This window comes from Festucalex cinctus, chromosome 16 (assembly GCF_051991245.1).
Source record: "Festucalex cinctus isolate MCC-2025b chromosome 16, RoL_Fcin_1.0, whole genome shotgun sequence".
Classification (NCBI taxonomy): Eukaryota; Metazoa; Chordata; class Actinopteri; order Syngnathiformes; family Syngnathidae; genus Festucalex; species Festucalex cinctus.
In genome coordinates, this window is record NC_135426.1 from 3,387,501 (window position 1) to 3,414,001 (window position 26,501).

At 41.0% G+C, this 26,501-nt stretch overlaps 1 protein-coding gene and 1 long non-coding RNA gene across 3 annotated transcripts in view; one reads left to right on the top strand and one right to left on the bottom strand.

Moving 5' to 3' along the window:
• The window catches only part of LOC144003523 (uncharacterized), a 14,434-nt gene extending 2,670 nt beyond the window's left edge, over positions 1-11,764 (bottom strand). The window contains exons 1-2 of one of the 2 annotated variants that reach the window (XR_013279014.1): positions 11,531-11,764; positions 509-596 (exon numbers count right to left, since the gene is read on the bottom strand). This is a non-coding gene — a long non-coding RNA (uncharacterized LOC144003523). Of the gene's footprint in view, positions 1-508; positions 597-8,202; positions 8,447-11,530 lie in introns of those variants that run through there. The other variant, XR_013279013.1, reaches the window with a different exon arrangement.
• The window catches only part of plxna4 (plexin A4), a 279,377-nt gene that overhangs the window by 189,675 nt on the left and 63,201 nt on the right, over positions 1-26,501 (top strand). The window contains exons 6-10 of the mRNA XM_077499885.1: positions 4,605-4,728; positions 13,036-13,189; positions 13,695-13,794; positions 13,877-13,991; positions 25,936-26,136. Of these exons, the coding sequence (XP_077356011.1) occupies positions 4,605-4,728; positions 13,036-13,189; positions 13,695-13,794; positions 13,877-13,991; positions 25,936-26,136 (694 nt within the window). The remainder of the gene's footprint in view (positions 1-4,604; positions 4,729-13,035; positions 13,190-13,694; positions 13,795-13,876; positions 13,992-25,935; positions 26,137-26,501) is intronic.

Below are 26,501 nucleotides of genomic sequence, written 5' to 3' on the forward strand. Positions count from 1 at the left end.
AAGGAATGGGGCTAGGCAATCATTTTTTCATGGTTGAGGTTAGGGAAAGGGTTTGGGAAAGGCATTAAGTCAATGAGAAGTCCCCAGGATGATACAAAGACAAACGTTTGTGTGTGTGAGTGTGCGTCTGCATGTGTCCACAGTGGGGTCACGGCCAGTGGGCCAGGTAATGACTCTCCCACGGGCGCCTCCATGCGCGTTTGGTGTGCTACGTGGACCGGCACTCGTAATGATAGCAGCACTCCGTGTGTGTTTCCACACGGAGAAGCGTGTCATTTCCAGTGTGACACGGTAGCGCACACAGCCCGGGGCTATTAGCAAAGCAGTTCTGCCAATTTTCCATGCATACCATGTGTGGTCATGCACAGGTGTATGCTAATTGGATGCGAGCTGGACTACACGTGGAATTGTGGGACTTTCATGAATAAGAATTCCGACATCTTTTGAGGCAAAAAAAATAATAATCTGAGCAGTCCAACTTTTCTGCAGCATTTTGATGTTGTCTCACCAAGCATATGAGATGATAATCAAACCAGCGAGTGTATAATTGGCAGTCCGTGTTGATTGGAGACCGCCGTGGCCCGTGTTGACCTCATCTGCAACACGAGAGTGGATTAGCTCATCAAAGGAGGGCCGCGTAACGTGCGTGCGTGATGAAATGTATCACCCACACATCATCAGCGGCAACAGCAGTGGCGACAGATCCACCCGTAGCCTTCTCTCGCTCGCTCCCTCTTAATTGCATCGGCTTATCAAAGTACCCCCCAAACACCCCCCCCCCCCCCCCCCCCCCCCCCCCCCCCGGGGGGAGAACCAGCACATATTAGTCTCCATTCAGGGCCAATGTAATCCTTTCAGCTCGCCTATCACTTGGTGGCGGCCGTCAGTCAAACAACTGGCAGACAACGACCGTGTTTGCTGAGCAGATGAGGAGTTGTTGGACACGTGAAGAACAATCGTTCGGATCTCCAGGTTGAAATGAGACAAATGATGTCTGCAGTACATATTGGCCGATAATACTTGCCTCATTTTCGGGTCACTATGGAAGTGAATCCTACGGAGACCATTAGGGGACGTGACGAAAATGTTTAAGATTACAATATAATGCAATCCTATTGCATTATATTGCAATATGATTGCCTTATATTGAAGTAACTATTGCATTATAACGCAATAAATAAATGAAATCCGCAAAGGAGTTTGCTTTATGTTTTACATTTCCTATAAATGTTTCGAGGCTTTATTTCTCATTGAGGCGTTTACATTTTCACACATTTCTCACTTATTTAAACATTCACAATGTTCAAACCTTCATAAATTTTATAAAATAGGTACATTACTGTCAAAAAAATGAATGCAAAGTTGCACTAAAAAAAAAAAAAATCTGCGATACAACGAGACAGCAAAAGTGAACCGCATTATCACGAGGGAACACTGTAAAACTATTGTGTTTTAACGCAATGACTATATATAATATATTGCAAAATAGCGGGTCATTTGCAACAGGCTTGGCTATCATTAACATGACCATTGCTTCCTTAATTCACTTTTGGTTAATATATACATAATAAGAAGAAAATAAATATAAAGATGTACTGTATAGTAAAACAACTCAATGTTATTTTTGGAGGGGAACGAGAGTTCCACTTCCGGGTCTGTCATGACTGGGTCACACCAGGGTAAAGTTTGGGTCATGACCGTGAGGTCAAGTGTCTGTTTTGAACTGGTGTAACCATCATTTGGTTTCAATTGGTTTTAAGCTATGTGATGTCATGAGCTATGTGATGTCAAGAATCTTTAAAGCCAATCCGATCAATTCACTTTCTATTTACGCCAAACCGAGAAGTGTGTGTTTGTCAGATTATTACCTCGGTTCCTCTGTGCATCTCCACAGCCCAAGGGGGCTTGGCGTCTCGTGATTATTGATGCATTCTCATTGTTTCTCGTCTAGTCAAGTTTGTTCTACGCCTCTCTATGTTGTGTAAATAAAGAGTTAAAATCTTATTTGTGTCTGCGCTTTTGGGATCCAACCTCAGAACGGAACAGGGTCGGCGCTGGCGGGGGCATGGATGATGGTTTGGAGAGACTTTTACGATCTAACGATGTCCGAGGTGATGCATGCAAAGCGGTAAGGTATCAACTAAAATGTTTAATTAACTAAAAGTGAATTAACAAAACCACTGTGGTGTCGATGATAGCCAACTTGTTGTTGCTAATGACCCGGAAGTGGAATCTCTCATTCTCGCAAAGTCATTGCGTTAAAACGCAACAGTTTTGCGCTATATATTGCAAATTATTGCATTATAACACAATAGTTATTTCTATATAACGCAACAGCATTGCAATATAATGCAATAGGATTGTGTTATATTTAGTGCTGTCAAACGATTAAAATGTTTAATCTGATTAATCACACTTTTTAATTTTGATTAATCAGGTAAATTACTTGTGTATTCACGTAATATAAAATAAATACAAAATACGGTAATATTTTGACATTAACGCATTTTATTATCTGAATGTCATTTGCAAACATTGATTAAATGCATGTACGCAATTGCATGCATGCGTGTATTGCTCAAAACGTAATAGCATCATATCACTTGGGTGCAATTTAGCAATTATTAATTAATGAAACGCAAATTACTTTTGTTTTATTTAAAGTCCCGTCGGGGTGTTTTTTAAAGCGAAATTTACCACCGAGTACACCAACTGGAGTCACTCCACTCATTTTAGAACAACAGGCGTAGGAAATGCCGTGCATTGACCTCATCACTGACCTGCGTAGCCTTCAATGGAACCATCCGCGGTTACGTTCAAGGCTCAAGTGCGCTCGAAAAAAATAGTGCGATTAATCTGCGTTAATACGTGATTAATGCGGCAATTTTCTGTGATTAATTAATCTATTAACGCTTTAACTTTGACTTTAACTCAGCCCTAGTTATATTGCAAAGTATTGCGTTATATTGCAATCTTAAATATTTTTGTCATGCATCCTACCGGGATCCGTAGAATGCAAACCGCTGTTTGGATGGACATAAATAATAGTAAGACTTCAATCTGATGGGCTCAATTAGGATGGGAACAATATTTTTCATTTTTATGCAAAATCAGTGATTGGCTGTAATGTCTTAATTTGCCCAATCAATGAATGATGTTATTGATCGCCTCTGCGAAATAAGACATTACATGTTATAATTAATGTTTATCAGTATTTTTTGAAGACTTTTTGTTTTTCCAATTCATTATTTATTTTTATTTTTTGCTGTTCATGGGCCTTGCCAGTTCCTATCTCCTGCCAATGGCGGCAGCTGACTGAAAAGTAAATATTAAAGTTTTTTTTAATATATATATATGGCTTCCTCCTGATCATGTAAAGCATCCATCCATCCATTTTCCTGACCGCTTATTCCTCACAAGGGTCGCGGGGGGTGCTGGCGCCTATCTCAGCTGTCTCTGGGCAGTAGGCGGGGGACACCCTGGACTGGTTGCCAGCCAATCGCAGGGCACACAGAGATGAACAACCATCCACACTCACAAGCACACCGAGGGACAATATCATGTAAAGCATTTTTTTTTTAATTTAACCTTTATTTAATCGGGCAAGACAGATTAATTCCTAAACGTATAAACACATTCTATTTTAAATATTGCCATAGTCCCGAAAACGTATTTAGACATTTTGTTGTTGTTGTTGTTTTGTTTTTTTTGTGCTAGAGCATCTAAAAGTCTTTGATACATCTTCTGACCTGAAGAGGTCGCTTAAAGCAATTGTAGTTATTACAAAAAAATAAAAAATGGCCAGCAAGTGGCTGCAGAGTATAAGAGATCAATCAGGGCCATGTTGCAACAAGCTCTTTTCCCTAGTGTTACAAGGGAAACAGGTTTATAAATAATGATGAAACTTAGCTATATCCATCCATCCATCCATTTTCTTGACCGCTTATTCCTCACAAGGGTCGCGGGGGCTGCTGGCGCCTATCTCAGCTGGCTCTGGGCAGTAGGCAGGGGACACCCTGGACTGGTTGCCAACCAATCGCAGGGCAACTTAGCTATATTCTAATGCTAATTTCTGCAAAAGTGAAACAGATAGAAATATACATTTTTTTCCTGGTGAAAGAAGAGACAAAATTTTCTTTTGGTAGGTTCCGTGTTTTTATAAGCAATAGAACACAATATTCTGTGGGCCTTGCGAAATCAGTCCAAATTCAGTGAAAACAGCTGGGAGTGAATGTGTTGAGAACAAATTCTTATTTACAACTGTGGCCTGACAAGAGGTAATACCTCCTGAGGAAAAAGGTGGGAAAAAATGGGGATAAAACAATAAAACAACAACTAAAACAAGAAAAAAAAAAGTAATTAGGCGTTTTCTATATGAATGGCAGTCATTAAGACTTGCCTCCATCCCGAAGGACCTGCTCCACTTACACATATAGAGCTGCCATTGTTTTGCAACACACCTATGTCTACTTATTGGGGGTCCATTCACAGACCCCTGTAATGTGTACCCCCCATGTTGAGGAAATAGGAGGAATGTTCCCAGCTTTGCCAACAGGTGTGTGATGAATAAGACCGGCCTTTCTTGTGTTTGTTTCCTCATGCAGGTGCACCAGGAAGGAGAAATGCGAGCGCTCGTCGGAGCCTCGCCGCTTTGCGTCCGACATCAAGCAGTGCGTGCGCCTCAGCGTGCACCCCAGCAACATCTCCGTGTCCCAGTTCAGCGTGACGGTGAGTCGAGTCGCCGTGCATTTCGCTATGAAGGAAGGAAGCGCTCCGCCGGAGATCGATTGACGACTCGGACGACACGATGACGGTGTGGCTCGTTTCTGATTAGTGGCCGCTCGTTTACGCGGATGTTCGCCACACGGCCTGCCAACAGCGACACAAAAGTCAAATCCCGCCTGTGCAAATGTGTCGTCCTGTCCAATGAAACACTCATTAACATCCCATAGTATTTGCTTGGCATTGTATTGGGGATGCTTGGCAGCCAAACGCAGCACATTTCCCTAGATAGTTTATTGTCGTTCCGCCGCAAGAGAACAAGTTTCATTTGTTCTGTCAAAACACTCGTCTCAAATCAGCTTTTCTCATTGAAATGAATGGAAATGCTATCAATCTGTTCCGCCCTCAGGAAAAAAAAAAGAGGACATTGATTGAAAAATGATTTTGAAAAATCATCTAATAGCTATTTTTTTTCCTCAATATCGTGATGACTAATTAATATGCGAGTTATTCTTTCCCATGTCTTGTTAACGATCACAAGCATCCATCCATCCATCCATTTTCTTGACTGCTTATTCCTCACAAGGGTCGCGGGGGCTGCTGGAGCCTATCTCAGCTGGCTCTAGGCACTAGGCGGGGGACACCCTAGACTGGTTGCCAACCAATTGCAGATCACAAGCATGACTATAAGAAATATCTGATTCATGATACGTGAATGTTTTGGTGTAATATGTTATACTTCTGCTAAAATAAAAGCAAATGAATCATGAATGAATATGAAATATGTTCATCTTCTTCAATTACACTTAACTTAGTAAAATAATTTTGACTTGCAGTCAGTAATTGATTACAGATTACAAGAGCAAATTTGTGGCTTTTCACATTACATGAGACAATGTTATGGAAACACGTAATGCAATTCTTAAGCCCTCAACTTGTAGAAATTAAATATAAAAAAAATAAAACTTACATACCAACCAGGGTTATTATAGTTTTGGAATTTTTCATTTTAGTCAGTTTTCATTTCGTTTTGAGTATTGTTGTTGTCAATTTAGTTAATTTGAATTAGTTTTCAGGGTGGTTATGTTGATTTTTATTAGTTTTAGTTATTAAATAAATGCTTCATATTAATTTAGTTTGTTAGTTTCAGTATTAGTTTGTTTTTTTAATTTTAGTTAGTTATGATTTCATTTTGAGTATTTTGAAAAATTTGTTTAGTTCTAATTAATTTTCAGGGTGGTTCTGTTAGTTTTTATTAGTTTTAGTTATTTAATAAATGCTTCGTTTTAATTTAGTTTTAGTTTCAGCATTAATATTATTTTTTAAATGTGTATGACTTGTGCACAATATTTTAAAAAACACCATCGGAGAGACATCATCTCTTGGTGCTTTTCTATTGGCTGCTGCTCAATGATGTCACTTCCGTGTGACACACTTTCAAACGTACTTATTCTGTTTAATATCAAAATATATCTACTCAAATCACATTTAAATTCATCCCCAAAAGCTCATGCATTAAATTAATTACCAAAAGCTAAAAACGAAGGACATTTTTGCGATAATTATAGTTAGTTTTACTTAGTTTTGTAAACAAAATGTAGTTTCAGTTAGTTTTTGTTTTTTAAAAGCATTTTCGGTGTTTTTTTTTTGTTTTTTTTTTGTTAACAATTTTTTTTTTATTTTAATGTTTTTTTTAGTTTTAGTTTACTAAAATAACCTTGCTACCAACTGAATGTAATGAAGCATTTATTTTAATTTGTTTGTGGTTTCGTTTACACATGTACACGCTCATTCGCCCTCTCACCAGATGGCAGCTTTTTATTTCTTTTATTGCAACCACTTCCAAATTCCAACACAGTAGTGATGCTCACATTTCCATTTCCCCTTTGAGCCTTAAATATTGGTCTGTGCATGAATAGCCAGCGTGTACAATCCTATTTGATTTACTGAGGTCAGGCCTGAATGATCATTTCCCATCTGTGTTGCTCCGAGGGTCACGCACGCCATTGTTGCTTTTCCACCTCTGCGCCACTTTAATGCTATTCATAGACTGTGTGTGTGCATGTGTCATGTGATCGGGCTCATTCCGAGCCCCAGCGTGAGCGTTTAACCTTTTCCAAGTGTGGAGCTTTACCTTAACGCGACGCCGTGCATTTTCCCCGAGTGGATGACGGAAGGCCGGGCTAAGACGTCCTCCTTCACCTCACTTTGACTTCATATTAGGAAGATAACGCAATGGAATTGTTTTGATTGTTGTTTGGAAAAGATGCACGGGAACTTGTGGGAGATGAAGGCCTATAGACCCCCGCGGTTCGACTTCATTAAAGCGCAATCTAAAAAACAGCTGAGCTCGGCCCTTCCCACGTTTGCTGAGGCAGCGCCGACCGAGCGCGAACGGGCGCAAATCAAAGCCATGACCGAGGACGGCCGCGGACGCGCTTGTCCCATCAATATGTATATTCCGGTCTTGACCCCCGTCCACCTGCTTCCCCGCCTCGATATTCAAGGACGGCTTTTTTTTTTTTTTTTTTTTTTTTTGCCCCCACCGTCTTCAACCGCACAAAGTCCACCAGGTGCTGAGCTGATTCTGCATTTTCTAGTGGAGAGTAGAGATAGACCGATATATTTGTTACAGAGCCAATACCGATACCCATTACTCGTAGTCAAGGACATCGATAACCGATATTTGGAGCCGATATTCATTTTCACTAAAAAGGGAAAATATTGGCATCAAAATTTTGAAAAAATACAAATTCCAGCTCTTAAGTTTTTTGGAATTTTAAAGCATATGTTTATTGAGCAACTTTTAGGGTTAGTAAAATATTGAAGGTTTTTTTTGTTGTTGTTGTTGTTGTTTTTTTGTTTTTTAATCTTAATAAATAGGCATCTTTGTTTTTAAAATTTAACAAGTTCCAGGATCTCTCAGGGGTAGTAGCATGTTTTCAAAAGTTCAATAAAAACAAACAATTGTTTTCTACATTAAATAAAGTATTTCAAAATATCTGAAGTATTACATTTTTACTTATCTTAGTTTTAATTACAAACAAAAACAGAAGGTGCAGAGAGTTCCCAGGGTCAGCAGCATCTCGGAAAATTTAAATGTGTTAAAAAAAATTAAATTGAAAATAATTCCCTGAAGTTAATACTTTTTTTTTTTTTTAATGGATCTGTTATCGGCAATATGATTCTACAAAATGGCCGATGCCGATATTCGTTAATATCGGCGCCGATAATCGTCCCAGCCGATAATCGGTCTATCCCTAGTGGAGAGGGAAAATCTGCATTCCTTTTATCCTAAGCAATATCCACAGTGTTAGACTTCTTCCTATATGTTGTTGAAAAATTGTAGTTTTTTTTTTTTTTTTTTTTTGGTGTTCCTATTTCATTCTGAGTCTACGTCACATTATTTGGAGATGCTTAAAACTCATTTCCTGCGTGTTCTTCTTCTTCCATAAAAGGAGACATATTAAAGACTCAAAATAACTTTGAACATGTTTTATTGTTTCTCCAAAGTTGAGCAAGAGTACAATTGAGGACGATCCAATTGATGGTGTCTGTCAGAAGAGTGCAGCGTCGTTTTTCAGGTCTTTTGATGCGCTCTGCTTGTGGCAGCCCGTCTGTTTGGTCGTGATAAACAAGGTCAAGCTGACCCATCAGAAGGTCCAGTAATGCCGGCCGGGGTGTTCCTGCCATCGAGTCTCCTGATTGGTTGAATACTCATCACCTGTTTTTTGAAACTTGTCAAAACTGAATTGCAGAAACATCTCACCACACGTGCCCTAAATCTATCTTATATCAACAGTGGCAGCGGATGATATTCACTTCTGTGATAAATTGTCAAGGACAGACCTCGTTCAGCGGTAGAATGTTTTGCAAATGATCAGTCATTCACTTTTTGGAACCAAATTTTTTTACTCATTTAAAAAATGTAACTAATATGGCATATTTCCAACAGTTGTACACACATAATTGTGTGTCAACATTTAGATTTGAGGTCAGCAATAACTTTCACGACACACGTCACATGACTACTAATGCGCAAAAAGTGTCTCCATTACACTTTTGCGAAATACTTATTTTTCGATACGTCTCAAAAACCACCTCATGAGAGCGCAAAAACGTTTTTGCGATATTTGAGAGTTTTTTTCGCAAATCTGGTGTTTCCATTACCAGCTTACTTTTGCGAAACATGCCTTTTGCGCAAAACTGAGGGTAATGGAAACGCACCTATTGTGTATGATTTTGTAGTATTTCCCCAAACCAGCCACGTACTAAGTACATGGTGGGCGTTGCCTTTTAGTTTAGTCCAATTATACGTTACGAGGACGTTTTCACGTCCCCCTTTTTCAGAAACAAAAAAAAAAAAAAGATAAGCTTGTATAACAAAGTGAATAAAAATGTCTCAAAATACTTCCACACAAAAGTATTAGCCAAACCAATGACAGTCAAAATGTTTGTGTATTTTTACGCATACAATAAATGAATGAGTTTAAGACTGGGATAGTTGCGCATAGTAATAATTCAATGTTCCTAAAATAATACTTCCTGAAATGGAAAAGATGTTCAACACCAAAGGTCCCACTCAGTGACTTTTACACACTGCTTAGCCAGTGGGTCCCAGATGCTTTGGTTGCGGTTGAATGCCAATCAACAATTTGATTGCAGTTCAGCTTTCAGTCGTCTCTAACCGGTCAAGCTGCACCTCTTGTGAGACAAACGTGATGTAATAGCAATTGAGGTGGCATAGATTAGTCGAATAATAATGTCCCATTTTCTCCTTGTATTTAATTACCAAAAATCATCATGGTAAGACATGTCATGTGATTATATCATAATATAATCATTGAAAGAGGTGTCTGGATGTAAGATTACGAAGCCAAGTGGACCAGAGCTGGCAGAATGTGCGTCCCACCACAAGAAGACGAAAGGCTCAGAGTGACTTATCTCTCTCAACAAGTCCTCCAACAAGAACGACCATATTGGTCATTTTACCATGCACCAAAATACGACCAACTGTTGCCTATTGTAGTTTAGCTACCTCCAGCGGCCATGTTAAATAGCTAGAAAATACAAAATGGAGATTTGAACCCGTATCTTCTGTGCAAAACACTAATGTTTAGCTTACTGAGCTAACAGTCCCGTAACAAGCTTTGTGTTTATTTTGACATTTATGTAAATCAGACGTCACATATTAATGGTTGGGGTTAGGATGAGGCTTTCAGTGAGGTTGTACAGTACACGTTACGTCTTTACATGAGACACCAATGGTTGAGATTAAGAAAAGGCACAATGGGGTTGTAGACCGTTAGAAAACGTAGTCAACACTAAGAAAACACATAGTCAACACTAAAACAATCACTGGACGTCCTTACATAGGTCAATAATGGTTGAGATTAGGAAAAGGCACAATGAGTTTGCACAAAACATGTAGTCAACACTAGTGTTGTTCCGATACCGATACTGGTATCGGCAGAGGTGCCGATACTGCATTAAAACAGTGGTATCGGTATCGGTGACTACTCACAAGTAACATGCCGATACCATTAATTCCAATGCTAATATAGGATTTTGGATGCAGCATCTTATGTGTTACTCGTGCACAACATTCACAACATATGTGACATGTTCACTGCATGCTGATCTAAGATATCCTATTGGCCCTTGAATGCTCTAAGCCAATGGCAGGACAGCTTTTTCATGTTGCGGAAAAAAAAAAACTTAAGTATCGGTATGGTATCGGTATCGGCCGATACTGCAAAGCTGGGTATCGGTATCGGGAGCCAAAAAACGGTATCGGAACAACACTAGTCAACACTAAAGCAATCACTGGATGAATAGCTCAGTCGGATAAACACTCTTTGGATCAGACGGACTGGGAATATTTAACATGGCCGCTCGAGGTCGCTAAACTACAATATGCAATACTTGGTCACAATTTGGCACCTTTTGAAAGCAACCAATGTGGTCGTATTTATCAGAGGACCGTCACCCTGTCAGCATATCGATCTTGGCCTGCTTGCAGGGGCGGTGGAGAGCATGATGCATGTGCCCCTGTTTGTTAACAGTCATTTTCAGTCCCCCTCTGGGAATGACAAAGTCCATTTGGCCCACAGAAGATGGCATGGTGGCATGATGAGAGTGTCCGTGAGAATCGCAAAGTGTCTTTTGCGTGGCTCACTACTGGAACTCGTGGAGGAGAGTTTTTGAGAACAGAAAGCACCATTGTTGACGGCATGTGCAGGTGTCATTGAGGCAGCTTGGCTTGGTTGCTGGTGCAAAGCTTATGAAGCCCTTAGCCGCTGCCGCCGCTGCTGCTGCTGCTACTGTAGCGGCTTGAAGTTGCAGATGCCAGAACCAGGACCTCTCGTCGCCCAGAGCCCTTCATCCCCCACAGTGCAAACACATGTCTAGCAACTCAGGTTTCACCCCACCCTTTACCTCTCAGCCTCCTCCAAGGGTTTTCGGGTAGGCCTGAGGCGATGGACCAGATTGGTAGTAGAATGCATCACTTGAAATGCATCACTCTTGCTTAAAACCGCATCTTTGTCCGTGTTAACCATTTGGATTTCAATGTTTCTGATTAAATCATGCAAAAAGTGTGTTTACCTATCAGCAGGTGTTGTCAGTTGACAGTAAAAATATCATATTTGAATTCCTCCTTCCCATGAAGGGGGTGAGACTTTCTCACAAAGAAAATCTACAATCAGAATCAATAAAAGGAGTAGGCTATTCCTAAATTATAGTTGGAGTTGTGCAGGATTAGAGAGGAGGTGATTCTAAAATGTTCTAAATCCCTGTTTTGTCTTACCAGAGTGCTGACTCATCTTCCTCCTCTTTTCCTTTATAAAGTTTGTCACGTTGAACTGCATTCATCCAAAACTGAAACCGCATTACCAGATTTGATGATGTCCAATTCTCTTATCACTGAAATGAAATGCTGAGGTTGTCTCATTTGGCAAAGCTGCGTGATCTTTTGGGTCCAAAAATCCATAAGGTTGTGTTGTCGATCCGATCTCAGCCTTGCGTCTAAAGGAGAAGGCAAATAGAGAGCACAATAAGCAGGGCCACAGATTGCCCACCACCCATGGTTTGGTTAATAATCCATTTCAACGTACTTGACCTTTGACCGATTCTTGCGTCAGGCGAGACAGCGGTACACTTGCAGCATGTTCATGTTGAGTTGACAGATATAAACCACTCACATTTCCTTTCCCCTTGTTTCACTCCTTTTTTGTTTCTTTTATCTGTTTGTTTTTTTTGTTTTTTTTGCACAGCTGTGTGTAATTTTAGGTGGCCACCAGTTAATAATAATAATATGCTGTGATATTTTGTCAGCTAGAGCACTGAGGCCTATGTCCAATTGTTAAGTAACATGCCATATTTCCAAATTCATCGGGAAAAGAAATCATTTGTCATTTTTGCGGTGTACAAGGTCTTCTAACTAGACAAACGTGCTTCCAAATCCTTCTGTAATACGTTGTGCGAGATTAACCTTTGGTGGTTGATTTCTGAAAAACTGCTGATTTCAGTCTGGCAGCGCCATCCAACTAACCTTGCTCTCGCAAGATGAATTCTGGCGGTATTTGTGAGTTCAAAAACTCGAGAATACATCTTGTACCGATTGGTCAAAACAAACGTGTACAAGATGCCGCATCATCCAATCGAATCGGAAGTATTTGTACAGAATGTCCCTCCTTTCCCGAGCAAATCACCGTGGAGCGGTTCCAGATGGATATTGTGGAGAACTCCCTTGAATCAATCACAATATCAATCTGGCTATTGACAGGTTACCATCCAACACCTTCATTTAAACTCTGGAGTTCAAGTAAAAAATGGACCAAATTTCCTTTGCTGTCAGTATTAAAATGTCGAAAGTCCTTTGGAGTAGAATAGACGGACGGCAAAGATCCAATAGGATCTGGTTGTCACAAATCATTTCTTCTCAATGGCAGATGAGCCATTCCATGAGTGAAACATTTGGGACACGCCCTTTAAAGTGATCGTGGTAAGCCGGGATTTGACTGTGTCATAGAACCTGCCCTATTTGACCGATCCTGTTTGGACTAGCTAGGTATGATCTCATTAACTTAATTGTTCCCTTCGTTTTACACTTTTCGAAGTTCATATCATTCTATTGGACACAAGGTCAAACAACTATATAAAACACTAAAGATTAGGAATGAAGAAAACAGCTTTTGAATTCCCTGCCGTGACTGATCCACAACCCTACCGAAAGAAAAAAAAAAATTCCCAGCCTGGCAATCGCCAATGCCGAGCGTGTTGACACCGTTTGTCTGTCGTATGCTCCCGAAGTTGGTGCTGGAAGCCCACAACGTGCCAGAGCTTTCCGCGGGAGTCAACTGCACCTTCCAGGACCTGGCGGAGATGAATGGCCTGGTGGAGGGCAACCGCATCAAGTGCTTCTCTCCGGCCGAGAAGGAGATGCCGCGTGTGGTCGTCGACAAAGGTAAGGAAGCGTCGACTTCCATTTCCGTCTGACTAATTAGCCACTTCTTGCCGAAGTTAGCGTTAGCAGCCTTCAAGGTAACTTTTATGGGGCTTAATTAGGACAGATCCACTGTCAGGGGTGCTTTCCCTTGATTGATGAATGATTCCCTCTTTGTTAGCCAGGCTAGCAGAATGAGTGGGCTGCCTTTGACGGTGGCGAGGTGACCCGTGTGCCAGTGTGTGTGTAATGAATTAAACATGAAGCCCTTCATTAGAGCCAGACAAAAGGACAGAGACGAGGTACAGCGTTTCATCACATTCCCACTTTGGCTCGTGTGAGACTCCCTCAAAGAGCGCTTGCCATCCCTGAGGGAGACGTGTTCCCACCTTATCGTCTCCTGCAAGGATGCAGGGATGCTCTCAAACCCCCCCAGAAGATACCATTGCAACACGCGCAAACATTTGCGGTTCCTCTGTTGGCGTGTGAACAAGTGATAAAATTCCACACCGTGTGTTTCCTCCAGGCGACCACCAGATCGTGCAACTCTATCTCAAGTCCAAGGAGACCGGCTTGCCGTTCGCAAACACCAGTTTCGTTTTCTACAACTGCAGCGTGCACAAGTCGTACGTCTTTACAACGTGTGGCTGATTTTCCTTTTTGTGTGGCCTAAGTGAGCATACTGAATTTTTTTTCTTCTCCTTGTAGGTGTTTGTCATGTGTGAGCAGTCCATACCAGTGCCACTGGTGCAAGTACAGACACGATTGCACGCATGACCCGCGCACGTGCTCCTTCCAAGAGGGTCGGGTCAAGAAGCCGGAGGTGAGTTTGCTTTCCAGGTCCAAATGTTCAGACTGTTTAGCAAAGGGTGCGGAGCTGGGTGCTGGCCAAGACGTCATTGTTTATCATACGGTCATGGTTTCATGAAATAAAGTGCATACATATCCAGAACCTTGCTCAGCACAAAATGGTGTCGGTGACAATTGACCTTACAGGAGAGGATGCCCGCATGACCTAGTAAACCAGTCAAGACGCAAGACGTCATGTCTGGGTCTGTGTTTTGCTGCGGACAAACAAAAGCAATCCAGTTCCCGGTGGTGCATTGCGTGGTTATCCAAAGCCAAGAAAAAAAATCAATAAAATTGTTAAACGCTGTTCTCCCTTGTTGTTTTGAGCCAAAGGCTAACGGTAGCTCCGTGTAGCTAACCGTCCACATGTTTGTTGACTATTTACTATAAATGCCAACAAAACATTGAAACAATGATGTAATAGAAATGTATTCTTACCTTGCTTGACAGGAACAATGTCCAAAAACTTCAATCAGTCGAAGTGAGTAAGGCGACTCGGTCTTTTCCTGACATCTGGAGCAGCAGACATCGATGCGTATTTCCTTTTGTTTTTGGGCAAAATTGCATGGTGAGGGAGTGAAGATACCCTTCACTACAAAATTTAAAGCCCCCTTTGCTTGCTTCGAAGAGAAATATTGGCGTCCTGAAAATACCTGACAGAGAAATCACAAGGAAGATATCACAACTTTTACCATTACTGTGAATGTACTTGAGCTCATCTCGACCGGTAAATGTCGGAGGGAGCTGCGTGTTGCACAATGTGGGCAGTGAGGGGCGTGCCATGGTAAAGTCATTTTCCCACTCTGATTGGCCGGTAGCTAGCAAGCGCAAATCAGAGCATGAGATAGAAGTTAGACTACGGAGGCCGTTCTTGGGGACCCAAACACTTTTCAGCAATTTGGCTTGGTCGGCGGAAGCTAAGAGAAGCTATTTCGGGGGCGGCCATCCCTATTCCCTGAGACACCTTAGTGGTCGTAAATTATCCATCTTATTGGCAGCCACCCGCCTCCACTTTGCCCACTTGCTAGCCGCACCGCACCGGATGAAGTGCTTGATGCAATTCTCTCAAATGCAGGAAAGATGATAAGAACGTGTTAACGGAAGGTTTGGGAGTGTGTCCGTGCACGTCAGTGTGCACTTTTTTCCAAGGCAGGGCGGTCTTGCTGGGAGTCGGTGGCCGGTTAATCCTGTCCTCGAGGTGAGCGATGATGAAGATCAGTGGCGCTGGCGTCCGTCTGGACGAGCGCAGGGACGCGGCGGGCCAGATTGTCTGCTTTGATGAGCAGTCTGCTCGCCATTGTCTTCTCGCACCGATATTTCCCCGGAGCCGTTCGACCTGCGCGTGCGATATTATTTCCCCTCCTTCCCGACGCCTTCCATTATCCTTTTGAACTGTCTGCTTCGTCAGGCCCATGCAGTCTTTGCCGGTTTACTTTTCCAATTAACTCAGGCGCTGCTGGTCAATATTGACTGAGGATAATCATGTGCCAATCCTCTTCCCATTGTGCTGCTGACTTCCAAGAAAAAGCCACAAATAAAACGAGAAGGGGATTATGCATTTGCACATTAATGACATGCTCCATTTTGATGAGCCGTGTTGGGGGGGAAAAGCAGGTGTTTTGCAGCCTTAATGACTTTTCATTTGCTCTTGATTAACCCCTCCTGTCCAAGGTCGTTCACTTGGCTCCCGGATTTCTGGACACGCATCCCACCGTTCCCAAAATGGCAACAAGTCGCCGTTGATCTTTGCGCCTCCGATACAATGACGAGATTCCGAGCGGCTTTGGGACTAATCCCTCCCACGCTATGCTAATGATAGCCGTCCCTCCTCTCTCCCCACTGGTTGAGCCTGTCGTTAGTATGCAAGGTGGCGCGTCGTTAAAACCTGCGCTGGGCACGGAGCTGGCTGGCGCTGTTTTATTCATGCCGCCGGTGGCACACGGGGTACACAGCTCAGACACTTGCCAAACTTTGTCCTTGGTGCGTCTCAAGGATTTAGCCAGCAGGATTAGCTAAAATATTCCCGGTCACGCCATTACAGTGGGAATAAGCTGTGTCTGTTTACCCAATTAGCAATGTTTACCTGCCCGTTGAGCTCTTCTTTGGCTCGAACTTTCTTATGAACCACTTTGTTTGAGTTGATCCTAACGTGTTCAGAGAAACAATAGCCACTAGCGCCCAGCGCTAAAGGAGCATTAAGTGCTTTGAAGTCACACTGATCAATTCCGAGGAGTTTATTTACCACAACTATATTGATCAGGGTGATTTTATTAAGACACCTAAATGGCAACTTTAAAGGAACACAGGACTTGTGAAAATTAACCAGCTATTCTGTGAAATGGTTAATTTCATCTGTTCCCTGAAAAAAATGCCAATATACGTTGAGCAATTATGATTTGATCGCACTTTTTATGAATATTTTTGCGTTAAGTACTGTATCGGGCATTTCGGACAGTCACGTGATCATCGTGACATATCGCGTGCGTAAAATACACATTGAATGAATGACAACAAAGAGACTCACGAGGAATGATGGCGTCCCATGGCGGACATCAAAGGTTGAATTATGCCTTACAGCAATAAAGCACTTCTTCAAAAGCTGTAAAGCCACGGAGGACTCGCCAAACATTTGTTTCCAACCGAAAACCGGATGAAATTGGCAGATCCAGCCGCTGGCGAGACCAAGTGGATGGTAAACCTCCGGGTGACTTGTACTCTGCTAGGCTAAGCTACATATCATGTGTTAAGCACGCTTTAGTCCACATTATTAGCATGCTAATTTAACATAAGCATTAGCATGATAACAGCATTAGCCATCAAACATTAGCATTAGCATGCGAACTTTGCATTAGCACTAGCAGCAGCATTATCATACTAATTCACTATTAGCGTTAGCTTGTTAACTTAGCATTAGCATGTTAGTATGCTAACATTAGCATTAACATGCTAACTTGGCATTCGCATTAGCATGCTAACCTAGCATCAGCATGCTAATTCTAAATTAGTATACTAATGCTAAGTTAGCATGCTAATGCTAACTCAGCCTGAAAATGCTAACTTAACATGTTGGTAATGCTAAGATAACATGCTAATGCTAATAGTAAATTAAAATGCTAACGCTAATAATGACCAGGATAATGGCGTCCCCCACGGTATTGTTCGAATTTTGATACTTAATCGGTTTAAAATAAATTTCAGGGACTAAGATGCCAGAGGTATTTGCACTTTTATTCTTTGTACACAATGCCTAATCCAATAGGGCCTACTGGAAAGTAAGTCTTGTATCGCTTTAATAGCTGCTAAGTGAGTAAATCAATTTGAAAAGATTTTGCAAACGTAAGCAAAAGAATCGTAATGTGAGGAAGGAAGGGAGCTGATTTTGTAAACAGCAGAATTGCAGTCGCGAAAGCAACGTAATGAGGAGATGCTGGAAATGTCGAGGTTGCTGAAGTGCAACCTCATGAGAGTGTTCGGTCAAGATCTCCACGAGGAAATGTGCGAAAACTGGAGATGTCATTCATCTTCGCACCTCGCGCCGGCTATAATTAACAGAACTTGAAACTACGCCGAGAAAGAGGCCTTCACAGCTCCCACGCCGTTTCCTGTTTGGTTGCCGCCACCACCGCCACCCCTCACACCTCCCACCAGCCTCCAATTAGCGCATCTACGCAGGTTCCCCGACAAGGAATGGCACGAAGGAGTCGGAGGCAATGCGGGGTCAGTGCCAAGTATCGACTTGCGAGGATGGCGTGGACATGAAACTTCTCGTCTTCTGGGCTCATTATGTGCTCACCAATAAAAGTCCATGAACATCTTTCTACAGTCACATACAGTAGTTTTACTTTACTGATCAGTTTATGTTAGCAAATGTTTTCAACTATGTCTTGAACCAGCGAGGCGCACAATTCATTCAGGCTCAACAGGACTCCATAGGAGCAAACACTTGAAAGTTGCTTGTGGTAGTCTGCAGTTTGACCGACATATTGCGTGCACATTTGTCACTTAGTTGAATTGATTACACTTGGCTTGTGTGTGACTTTTTTTTTAAATTATGTTTTATGTTTGTGTTTTGTTTTGTTTTTTTTGCCTATTATTTTTTAATTGTAATTTCTTACAGGAATACTAGTGAAATTGTGGAAAAACATTCAGAATTTTGTTGAAACGAGTTAAAATTAAAAATTCATGCAATCTCGTGTCAAGACATTAAAGTTCCTGGAATCCGCAAATATTTAAAAACATATAAATATCAAATAATAAAGAAATATTTAAATGATGTTATTCAATTAACAATTCATTATTATTAATTAACATCCTCAGCTTTGGAAAAAGAAATCACAATTCTTTGTGTTTTTGTTTGGAAAATGTAAATGGAATTATTGCATTGTTTTGCTTCCTGGTTGTGCTCAAAATAAAATGTGCATTACCTCATAACTCGATTATAACTTTCTTGAACATATGCTACACATTTTTCAAACGCTGCCAGGGTATTTAAATTTATGATCACAACTGTACACTCGATTAAAATTCTAAACTTGTTTACCTTGCAAAAGAAAGTGAATCCAAATTTATTATGATGATCCTCAGACCCCCAAACAATATAATGAAGTGCATGACCTGACCTGATGCTGATTGTATACACATATATATATATATATATATATATATATATATATATATATATATATATATATATATATATATATATATATATATATATATATATATATATATATATATATTGTATATATACATGCATAGCTTTTGCATTTCAGAGCGCACAAAAAGTTTTGCTATTCCTTTTTATCGCTATTCTCATCGCTCAGGAGCGCAGAGTCTAATGGTGTTTTTATTTATGGGAAAGTGCGTGCGTGCGCTGTGTACGATGGGCGTATCTGTGCCGCCCCTATTATTTATCACATCCCGAGAGTCCAGTAGGGCGTGTGAGGATGGCGATAAACACGACTGACATTATATCAACGCAACGTCGACATTAATCTCGCAAGGTGACGGCTGCCGTTGCCACTATAGCGTCAGGAACACACACACGCACATGCACACAATTTGTGTATTGTTTGTACTTGTATATATTCTTTAGTGTGTAATACTTAATCATTTACATTTTGTTTGCTTAGGGATTTAGTTTGGAATCTTAGATTTTTTTAAAGAAATATTTTAATACTTTTTCATAGTTTTGTATTTTTTGTAATATTTTTCTATATAAAATATTTAATTAAAATACTTCCATAATTTATTTATTATTTCAAATTAATGTGCATTTAATAATTAAAGGATTCAATTGATTTTTTTTTATCTTATATATAATATTACTGTTGCTGCTTAATACACAAAAATGTTGTTGGTAGAGTTTAATTTTTATTATTGTTTTCACTTTTTGTACTACATTACATTTTTGTATATAGTTTGTATATTGTTTTTATTTTATTTTTTTTTACTTCATTGTGGGAATAGCATTCCTACATACGTTATTGTGTTTTTTATTCTCCACACTTTTTTTTGCCGCGTAACAACTCCCACATGAATACTTTCGATTTACATTGTTCACATTTCAACTACAGTGATACCTCGGCTCACGAACTTAATTGGTTCCCAGAGAGTGTGTGTAAGCCGAAAAGTTCTTCTTCCGAACATTTATTTCCCATAAGAAACCATTAAAATGAGAATAATCCGTTCCCAGGTCCCTATAAAACATAATTTTCTACTAAATAAGCCTTAAAACTACACAAAAATATACCTTATTTTATGTATAATAAATGTGCTATTGTATTGTAATTAAAGAAATAAATTGTACTGTATGATAAAGTCGTTTTATTTTACTTTGTGATGGTAGTTCTTAAGGATAGTAGCAATGGTAGACTTACTTCATTCGCGAGCGTTTCACCGCGTAGAGTGTTTATGGAATGGTTGTTGCTCATTCGCACTTTCGTGCTCACCGGAGCGGAGGAGGTGTGTCCCTTGGTGAACAAGGAAGTGGAGCACTTTAGCGAGTCAACAAAAAGTGAGCACCGCCAACTACTTTCACCTCTTTCCTGGGACTAAACAGCCGTGGCACGATTTTCTCCTTTTTTGAGGTACGTGATGGCATTTTCGCTTTTTTTAGTGGCGCGAACTCCATTGACTACAATGCAAACGCGCCGCCGAATCGCCGTCCCTCGCTGGTAAGCATTAGGCTTAACACTAGCCTGTGGTGGGGTCTTTTTCGGTCCACGTTCGAACCAAACCACGCAGTCGAACAGCACCACGGTGGCGGCCACGAGAAGCTGACGCACGCTCACGGCGTCCCAGTTCGTCACCCCCTTTCTTTTAGTGCGGACGCGGTTTGTGTTTGATAGACATTTTGGACCATATTGAGTGTACTTTTGCTATTATGGGACCGAAAAAGACCCCACCACAGGCTAGTGTTAAGCCTAATGCTACGTTCTCGCCAAAAGCGAGGGACGGCGAGGGACGGCGGCGCGTTTGCATTGTAGTCAATGGAGTTCGCGCCACTAAAAAAAGCGAAAGTGCCATCACGTACCTCAAAAAAGGAGAAAATCGTGCCACGGCAGTTTAGTCCCAGGAAAGAGGTGAAAGTAGTTGGCGGTGCTCACTTTTTGTTGACTCGCAAAAGTGCTCCACTTCCTTGTTCACCAAGGGACACACCTCCTCCGCTCCGGTGAGCACGAAAGCGCGTTTGAGATTCCACATGCATTCAAATCTTAGTATTCAGCTTTCAGCAATTCCACACAATTTCTCCAGAAATTGCACTTAGTCTAGTTATATAAGGAATAAAATTACTATTTTTTAAATTAAATTTACTTCGCGCCTTTCTGGGTTGAGTTTTCATGTTGTGCCTGTGTGGGTCTTCTCCGGGTACTCCGGTCTCCTCCCACATTCCAAAGACATGCATGGGAGGTTAATTGGGTGCTCCGAATTGTCTTTAGATGTGCTTGTGAGTGTTGACGGTTGTTTGTCTCTGTGTACCCTGCGATTGGCTGGAAACCAGTTCAGGGTGTACCCCTTCTACTGCCCAAAGCCAGCTGGTATAGGCTCCAGCACCCCCGCGACCCTTGTGAGGAAAAGTGGTCAAGAAAATGGATGGATGGATGGACTTTTCATACAAAATCCTACTCAAGATCAATAGTGTTTATATTAGTATTTTTAGGCGGCACCTACTTAGTTGAAGCAAATATAACTTCTCCCCATTCATTTTAAATGGGATAGATATTGAACTATTTCTAAGTGCCATTTTCCACGCCCACTTCCATGCATATAATTTATCATCGTTACCAGGTGTTTGATACTGCTCATTGGCACAGTTGGTAAAGTGCATTGTCCAGTAACCTGGAGGTCATCATTTCATAATTTATCTCTCAATTTTCTTCATAAGCATTCCCACATGCATTAAAATCTTAGCATTCAGCTTTCAGCATTCTCACACAATTTCTCCAGAAATTGCACTTAGTCTAGTTATATAAGTAATAAAGTTACTATTTTTTTTTAATTAAATTTACTAGAATTGTAAAAAAAAAAAATCATTTTCTACTGTATGACTTTTCAAACAAAATCCTACTCAAGATCAGTAGTGTTTATATTAGTATTTTTTTGGCGGCACTTATTTAGTTTCAACCAATATTCGTGATGTGTGAAGCAAAGGTGCATTTAGCAGGCCTCCATGTTGCCATGGTAGCCGATGACGCGGACGGCGCTGTTGTTTATCTCAAGGAGGGCCCCGCGACCTATCTGGCTGCAATTTGTTGCTGCCTTGGGACACCTCGCTTGTCATCAGGCAGCATACAGCGGCATCGACATGGAGCCGCGCCTGCTATGATTTCAGTCATACTCGTCCACCTTCGCCTGCGGATGGCGTGAACGGCTCGCTGCCATTGTTCAAGCGTTATGAAGTGCATGTGTGCTCGCCCGACCACTTCAATTCATTCTCCAAACGTCTGCAAATGAAACGCAAATACACCACCTCGCGCTGTGTCATTTATCTATAATGACTTTGTGAATAGTGTCACCCCCCCCCCCCCCCACCCCCTCGCTGAGGAGCCATCCAGTCAGTCACTCAGGCAAACCCAATCAAGTGGCTTTTAATAAACTCCACACCAGCGTTATCGCCCGCTTGAACGTGCATGCGCCGCCACGCTGCCTCACCTTATCTGCTCTGCTTCTTCTTCTTCTTCTTCTTCTTGGCAATTTTTGACATGCCCAAGCTCATCCTGTCACTTATTTTTCTTCCTCGCTCACATTCTCTTCCTCAGTTCTCTCGCCTTAAAAATTCAACAAACTTCTTAGTTGCATTCTGTCACTAACCTCCTTTACATCCTGCCTGCCTTCTTCTTGTCCCTACCAAAGTTATTTTAGTTAACTAAAGCTAACGAAAAAACTAAAATTAAAAAAACTTTCGTTAGCTAAATAAAATAAAAATGAAAAGGCTTTTTAAAAAATGAAAACTAACTGAAACTGCATTTTATGTTTACAAAACTAAAACTAACTATGAATATAGCAAAAATGTTCTTCATTTTCTTTGGCAATTAATTTAATTCATGAGTCTTTGGGGATGATTTTAAATGTGATTTGAAGTCCATTTATTTTGATATTAACCGATTTAATAAGGACATTTTGAAAGTGTGTCATACAGAAGTGACATCATCTCGCAGCAGCCAATAGAAAAGCACTTTCAGATGACGTCGCTCGCCGGTTTTTGAATATTGCGCACAAGTAATACACATTAAACAAAACAAAAAAAACTAATACTGAAACTAACTAAAACTCAACTAAAACTAAGCATTTATTAATTAACTAAAACTAATAAAAGCTAACAAAATCACCCTGAAAACTACCGTATTTTCTGCACTATAAGGCTCACCTAAGAGCCTTCAATGTTTTCAAAAGCTGACCATGTGCCTTATAATCCAGTGTGCCTTATATATGGATCAATATTGAGCCGCAACAGGTCTCGCTGTCAAGACGCTATCGGTGACCCTGCACGATCGGTGACGCGCATGCGCAGAGGAGCCCGCCATCTTGGATCGCTAGCTAATACTAATACTTTACATCACAGAAAATAATAAAACAGCTGTTTATTCATTTTGGGAGTGAATTGAGTTGTCAGAAAGCTGGTTTGTAATCTATTAATAAAGTTTGGCTGACCTATTTGACTGTTTTGTTGACATTCCCTTTAGCGCAGCACCATCTAATGGATGCATAACGTAACCCCAGCCTCTATTGTAGCGCCTTATATATGGAAAAAGTTTTAAAATATATCAGTCATATAAGGTACGCCTTATAATGCGGTGTGCCTTATAATGCGGTGTGCCTTATATGTGGAAAAAGTTTTAAGATATGTCGTTCATTGAAGGTGCGCCTTATAATGCGGTGCGCCTTATAGTGCGGAAAATACGGTAATTAAAACTCACTAAATAAAAAATAAAAAAACTCAAAACGAAATAAAAACTAACTAAAATGAAAAATTGCAAAACTATAATAACCCTGGTCCCTACTACATCCTTCTCTTCTTTTATATGGGCAAAAGTCTACTTCTGCTGTATCACTTCCTGTTTTGTTTTGCTTTGTTTTTATGGAAAGTCACCTCCTCATTGGGATGCCCACAATCATGTTTATTTCTCTCTACCTATTTCTTGCGACTTTTTTCCACTCATGGTCTTCCTCAACGTCCTCTCGTTGTTGGAAAAGCCACCATTTTTGGTTTCTACCAAGTTGACAAATGGCAGAAACCGAGAACCATCGTGACTCCTATTCTGATGACATCACTCTTGCACCTCCTTTGTTCGCTTATTTTGTTGGATTTTTGCAGCCGATATCTTCCTAAAAGATCGTGTTCGTGGGTGCTACCATTTCTTAGCAGGCTAGAAGAAACCATCAGCTGTGGTTCAGCCAACAACAACAAGACTCCCATACCCATGACATCTGTCACTCAATTTACCTGCTCATTTTTTGGGGGGCGTGTTTAATTGTATCTTTACTTCCAAGGTGCCATAGTTCTTGGTTTCTACCATTTCATATCTTAGTAAAAAGCAAGAATTGTTGTTGACCACACAATAAGAGGACTCCTATTCCCATGAAAGTGTTCTTGGTACCAAGTCTTTTTGACTTGTTTTGTTGGATTGGTGTCTCCAAATAACCTTGCCATCAAGCTGAATTCTGGTGGTATTTGTGAGTTCACAAACTCCGGAGAATACAATTTGTACCGCTCCCGCTGATACGGTTGTAGCTGACCTTTTTTTAGGGAGTGTGGGGAAACAAACAAACAAACCTAACATGTACGAATGGACGCTGCACTGAATTCTGTTCTCGTAAAATGACTTACCGTTTCCTTGTTGAATTTGAACAGCGAGAGGCGCTGCGTGCATTTTTATCTGGTAAAAATGTTTGTAACCACCCCTTCCCTAAGACGAGTCGGAAGACGATATTTTCCTCCGTTGCCTTGATTATTGGTCAAAACAAATGTGCAAAGATGCGGCATCGTCCATCAACTGGAAGTATTGTTCAGTAAGTCCTTCCTTTCCACAACGGATCTACTGAGTGAAGTCCCAGATTTATCATGTGAAGAACTCCCTTGAGTCAATCACAATTATCAATCTCTCTTGTCAGGTTTCTGGCGGGATTTTATAAATGCGCCTTTTTTTTAGGTCGGACCAATCAGGCGTTGTTTAGGGTGGGAAGAAGCGCCAATTAACAAGCAAACTAACAAACAAACCTAACAGAAGAATGAATACTGCAATTAATTCTGTTCTCACAGAATGACTCACCGTTTCCTTGCGCTTCGTGCATTTTTATCTGGTAAGGATGTTCGTGCTTTACCCCCCTCCCCCACCCTGGATCGTCCCATCAGCTCCAAATATTGTTCAGCAAGTCCTTCAGGTCCCGAACGGATCTACACCGAGTGAAGTCCCAGATTGATCATGTGAAGAACTCCCTTGAGTCAATCACGATTATCAATCTGGCTTGTGAGGTTAACCCCAAAGTCTCTCTAAAGTCCACTTCTTATTGGGTACGCCATGGATGTTGGTTTCTACCAATTCTTAGGGTTAACCCCCGACACATTCCCATAAGGCATTGCTTCTCTTCTTATTTTCTGTCATGCCCCCCCCCCCTCGTAAGAAGAAAAAATTTCGCGCCCCCCTCCTCCCCCGTGTATAGTATAGTATAATTTGTTTATAAAATTGTTATAAGCACATCTCTGCATAACACTGTATCCGTATTAACGTATAAGATAATTAAAAAACAAAGAAATATGGACCAACTTACAACATAGAATAGCTTTATTAACTGTAACAGAAAAGATCTAAAGTGCATCTGAAATTCAAAAATAAAATTAAATCCTTAATTAAACTATAAACATTTTTTGACTGACCATGTCAAACCATGATACGGAAAAATAAAATGACATAAAATCAATAAATAATAATGCATTCAAACTGATCACCAACATTAACTCAGGAGCACAATATTACAAAAAAAAAAAAACTTTAACCTGCAAAACAAAAATATATAAAATAATTTGTGCTGATTTTTTTTTTTGCTGTGTGCAAAGCGCACATGCTCAGTACAAACAAAACCCCTTCAACACCTAGCGAATGCTCCCTGCACACACTCTGCCAATAAGGAGAGAGCCACTGCCCCCTAATGCAGTGGAGGTGCAATTGCACTTCATTCTAGGACAGTAAAAAAATAAATAAATAAATAAATAAATAAAAATAAAAAAGCATGTTCCCCGAGGTCAAAGGCGCCCCCCTTGAGAAGCACTGCCATAAGGTCTCTATTGTATCCTTTTCAAAGTCCTCTTTTACTTGAATGCACCACGGTGGTTGGTTTCTCACAATTCTTAGGTCGTTTTTTGTTGTTGTTTTTTTTTGTCGCCAGAGAAGTTGAGCAATTGTGTGTCTCTCTGTCAGGAGTGTCCCCAGCTGCTGCCGGCCGAGCGCATCCTGGTGCCGGTGAACGTGGTGAAGCCCGTCACCCTGCGAGCCAAGAACCTGCCGCAGCCTCAGTCGGGCCAACGGGGCTACGAATGCCTGCTGACCATTCAGGGCAACGAGCACCGCGTCCCCGCACTGCGCTTCAACAGCTCCTCGGTGCAGTGTCAGAACACTTCGGTGAGAACCCCCCCCCCCAACCCCGCTTCCAATCCAGCACAACTCTGAGTGTCGGCAGCAGATTAGCATGGAAAAAGCTTTCTTGTGTTTATACAAAAGCATCTCCTCCTTATGCCTGTCCTCATCACTCTGACTACTTGTGTGTGTGTATGCGGCGGGGATTAGTGTGCATAATCATCACACAATCCAAATATTGTACTTTGATTGAGCGCTGAAGGAGGAAAACTGTCATCTTGTAGAAAACGATGATTCTGACACAAAATAGTCTTTGAAAGGTGTGTGCGTGCGTGTGAGATTGCTTCAGCCACCTGTTGCATGCAGAACGTTTTTTTTTTTTTTCTTCTTCTTCTCTACTCGGGAGATAA